This window comes from Nannochloropsis gaditana (assembly GCF_000240725.1).
Source record: "Nannochloropsis gaditana CCMP526 unplaced genomic scaffold scaffold628, whole genome shotgun sequence".
In the NCBI taxonomy this organism is placed as follows: Eukaryota; class Eustigmatophyceae; order Eustigmatales; family Monodopsidaceae; genus Microchloropsis; species Microchloropsis gaditana.
Window position 1 is genome coordinate 1 of NW_005803325.1, and position 3305 is coordinate 3305.

Sequence of the window (3305 nt, forward strand, 5' to 3'; positions counted from 1 at the left end):
CAGGGGCACGAGGAATTCATCGCCACCCTCTGTCGATGTTTGGAGACTGTGGAGGGGGACGGCGAGAAGATCGACGTAGGGCGGGGGGGAGGGAGGGATGGAGGGCAAGGGCCCTACAGGGGAGGGCAAACGTGTCAGGAGTGGTCTCACCAATGTTCGCCTTCCTCTTCATTTCTCCAGATACACCCCTCGCTACAGGGAGTCAGGGATCGGATCGCCCCCCTCGTGCAAGCAGAGGCCCTGGCAGCCGACGGGAACGGCCATTCCGGAGTAGGGGGAGGGAGGGAAACAAGCCGATGGGACGGAGGAGGAGGGGGAGGGGGCACTCCCGCTCCCTCCCCGCCCTCCTCAGCCTCTGTGCAAGCCCCCATCGGCAAGGGAACAGGGATGGGGACGTTGGGCGGGGGCCGGCTTGGAATTAACGGCCGGGAAAGTGAATCTAACGGTCGCGTAACGGCCGTTTCGTCATCCACTATCTCCGCGGCCCCGATGTTGAATGCTGCCGTGATGGCAGCAAGGGCAAAGATAGCTGCGGCGACGGGACCAGAAGGAGGGTCGTCAATGCATTCTACAAGAAGCAGCAGCAGGCTTGTGGATGAAGGCGGGGGAGGGAGGAGGGAAAGGGAGGAGAGTGACAAGCCCCCATCCAAACCTGCCTCCCCGGCTACGTCCCGCTACCGGAGCAGCGAGCGGGAAAGGGGGAGCCGACGGTCGTCCGAACGGAACGGGAGCCGGCGTCAGGACGGTGGTTCTGCGGGAAGTAGTAGGCGAAGACCGCAGGTGGAGGAGGACGAGAGGTATCAGCCTCGATCGCGGTCGCGTTCGCGCTCGGCTTCTCCCTACCGGCGGTCAAGAAGGAGTTCCCGGCGATCCCAGGAAAGGGGAGGGAGTTACAGACGGTATTGAGGAGGGTGGTGGATGATTTGGAGGGAAGAGCTATCGGGCGGGGAAGGAAGTGGCGTGAGGTGCCTGGAGCTGCACTAGGAAGAGGAAGGCAAGGGGGGATATGAAACAAGCAAAGCTCGCAAGCACATTTTCAAGGGTTGTTATCCCGAACAATTGTTCTTCTGTTCTGTTTTGTTAATGATGCCCGATGGTTAAAGCAAACGAGGGGTTGCAAAAGTCTCACCGGTAAACTACACTCTCGATGTAAAAATGACGGATCAATCTCGAGACTTCAGCCCTCTTCTTTGGAATATAGATCCTACCGAATGTAATAGATTCCACATGCAGTTCTGGTGGCACTATTCCGTTCTTTCCCATTTCTGTCGCCCTTTTTGGACCCGCACAGACGCAAACGGAGACGAAAAGACCGTCCGCTGGCTCGACAAGGCAGATATCGGATCGATCTGCTGACCTTTTCCCGTAAAGTTGGTTAAACACAATCCTAGAAAGCATCAAAAGCCCGCGATGGAGATCCAGACCATACAACAAATATACACATGCGCCAAATGCATCAAGCTTGGTGTGCATCTCTTCGGGCAAAAATTATTGGCACATGTTATCGACAAAGGACGCTTTCCCAGCCCCCACCTGGAGATCAACAATTACCCGAGACGAATAATTCCAGCGAGTGTAAACATTAAATTTATTTGGACAGTCAAGTCGTGATTGCGCGGTGGCATATGTTTGAACGCGGTGTCCATCGTTTCTGTGCACGTTTCTCCCCGAGTACGGAGTGCGGGGTATATTTTTGACCTTCCTCGGGGCTTTCCCCTGGCGTCATCCCTTACCGTATCGAATGCAGGGACATTCCCTTTTGGTCCGCCCACGAGCGGGGCGTGCGAGCTCGTGCGACTTCCCGGGTAGACACCTGCACGGATGTCGACGTGTGTTTTTCGGGTCTCCTGCTCCACTTGTCCATGACTCATGAAACTTTGGTCTGTCTTCTCTATTTGGTTAGTTCAGAAAAGCGCAGATCCGTCGCCTAGCTTCAGGAACGCACCTGGGGTAACGAGATAATGCCACGCTCCCCGACAAATTTGCTGCCTCGTGGCGTCAACTCCTACAGTCTTGAGGTACGTATATCTTGAACTGTGAATGGAAATGGACGTGTCTGTCCTTTCATTGGCCGCGTTCTTGGACACCCTGCCGCCTTCGATCCGTGTCCCGGCGGATCCTCCAGCGCGTTGACACCATCATAAGCTTCCCGTCCCTAGGCCTTCCTTGGCAGCCAGAACATACTTTTATGCCTTCTTCTGTATCTTTACTCCTGACTTTTAAAAGATCGCCCCGAGGAATATAATGCAGTACGTGCTTTTCCCTTTGCTGTCATTGACCCAACCATTGCATCTTCCCTCCCTCCCCCGCTACCTTCCCTTCAGGCGATCAATACGGCGAAAAGCAATTCCTCGCCATCTCCCGCCACAAGTACCGAAAACATCTCCTCCCCTACCTCCCCTGCCGCCTCGGTACCGAAAGAACGACGGGCCTCGCAACGCTTTGAATGGGATTTCCGCCTCGACGGAGATCCCCCCCCCCGGGAGTCACCCCGTGCCAGCGCTCAGATCTCGGAATCAAATTATCCAGAAAAGAATGCGGGACCGGCCCTGCTTTCAACACTGTCTAACACCACGTCGCACCGGGCTTCGAGGTCTTCCAGCCTGCTCCCTTCGCCCCAAAGAGCGGCCCTGTCGGGACATGCTTCCTCCACAGTGACCCTTTCCTCCCCCACTCCCTCCGCTCCTCACCCTGATTCTTCGGCGCTCATGGTCGCCTCGAAACCAGGCACCAATACACACAAGTATCAAAGCGGAGGGGACACGTCTTTGGGTCCTGTCTCTCAGGAGTCCGCCCTCCCCGCCCGACGGGGAGAAGGCGGGGGGGAGGGAGGGCTGGTAGGAGGGAAGGAGGTAGGGGCGGAGGAAAAGAGGGCAGGGACGATCGATACGAACACTCAAAAAAGTCGTGCACAAACCATTGACAAAGCAGCAGGCCCTCCAAGGGTCTCGCATTCCCTCCAAAACGAGGAGGAGGCGTCTGGGGAAGGGGAGGGGAAGAAAGGAGGGAAACGGCGAGGAGGAGGGGGAGGGAAGGAGGGAGGGAAGGAGGGAGGGAGGCGCGGCAACCGAGGGAAGGGTCTAGGTCGGCAGGGAACTTCCGTAGTGGCCCCTACGGACGCGTCCGGTTTGAGTGGGATGCACAAGCATCTGAGCGAGAGCAGCCTCTCCCTCACGTCCTCCCTCCCGTCCTCGCTGGCCGGGGAGGGGAAAGGGGGAGGGGCGCGACGACGGCGGGGGCGCCGCAACCACCTGAAAGACAAGGGAGGGCCGCAGCAGGCGGTCTCGCATACCCACGGAGGGGGG

At 57.8% G+C, this 3305-nt stretch overlaps 1 protein-coding gene across 1 annotated transcript; it reads left to right on the forward strand.

The window, feature by feature from the left end:
- Positions 1-1901: 1901 nt before the first annotated feature.
- Positions 1902-3084, forward strand: NGA_0166300 (uncharacterized protein; the record flags this gene model as incomplete). The annotated part of the gene is made up of 3 exons (XM_005854090.1): positions 1902-2018; positions 2325-2852; positions 2932-3084. The coding sequence occupies exons 1-3, from the start codon at positions 1962-1964 to the stop codon at positions 3082-3084; spliced, it is 738 nt and encodes a 245-aa protein (XP_005854152.1). The 5' UTR covers positions 1902-1961.
- Positions 3085-3305: the final 221 nt, after the last annotated feature.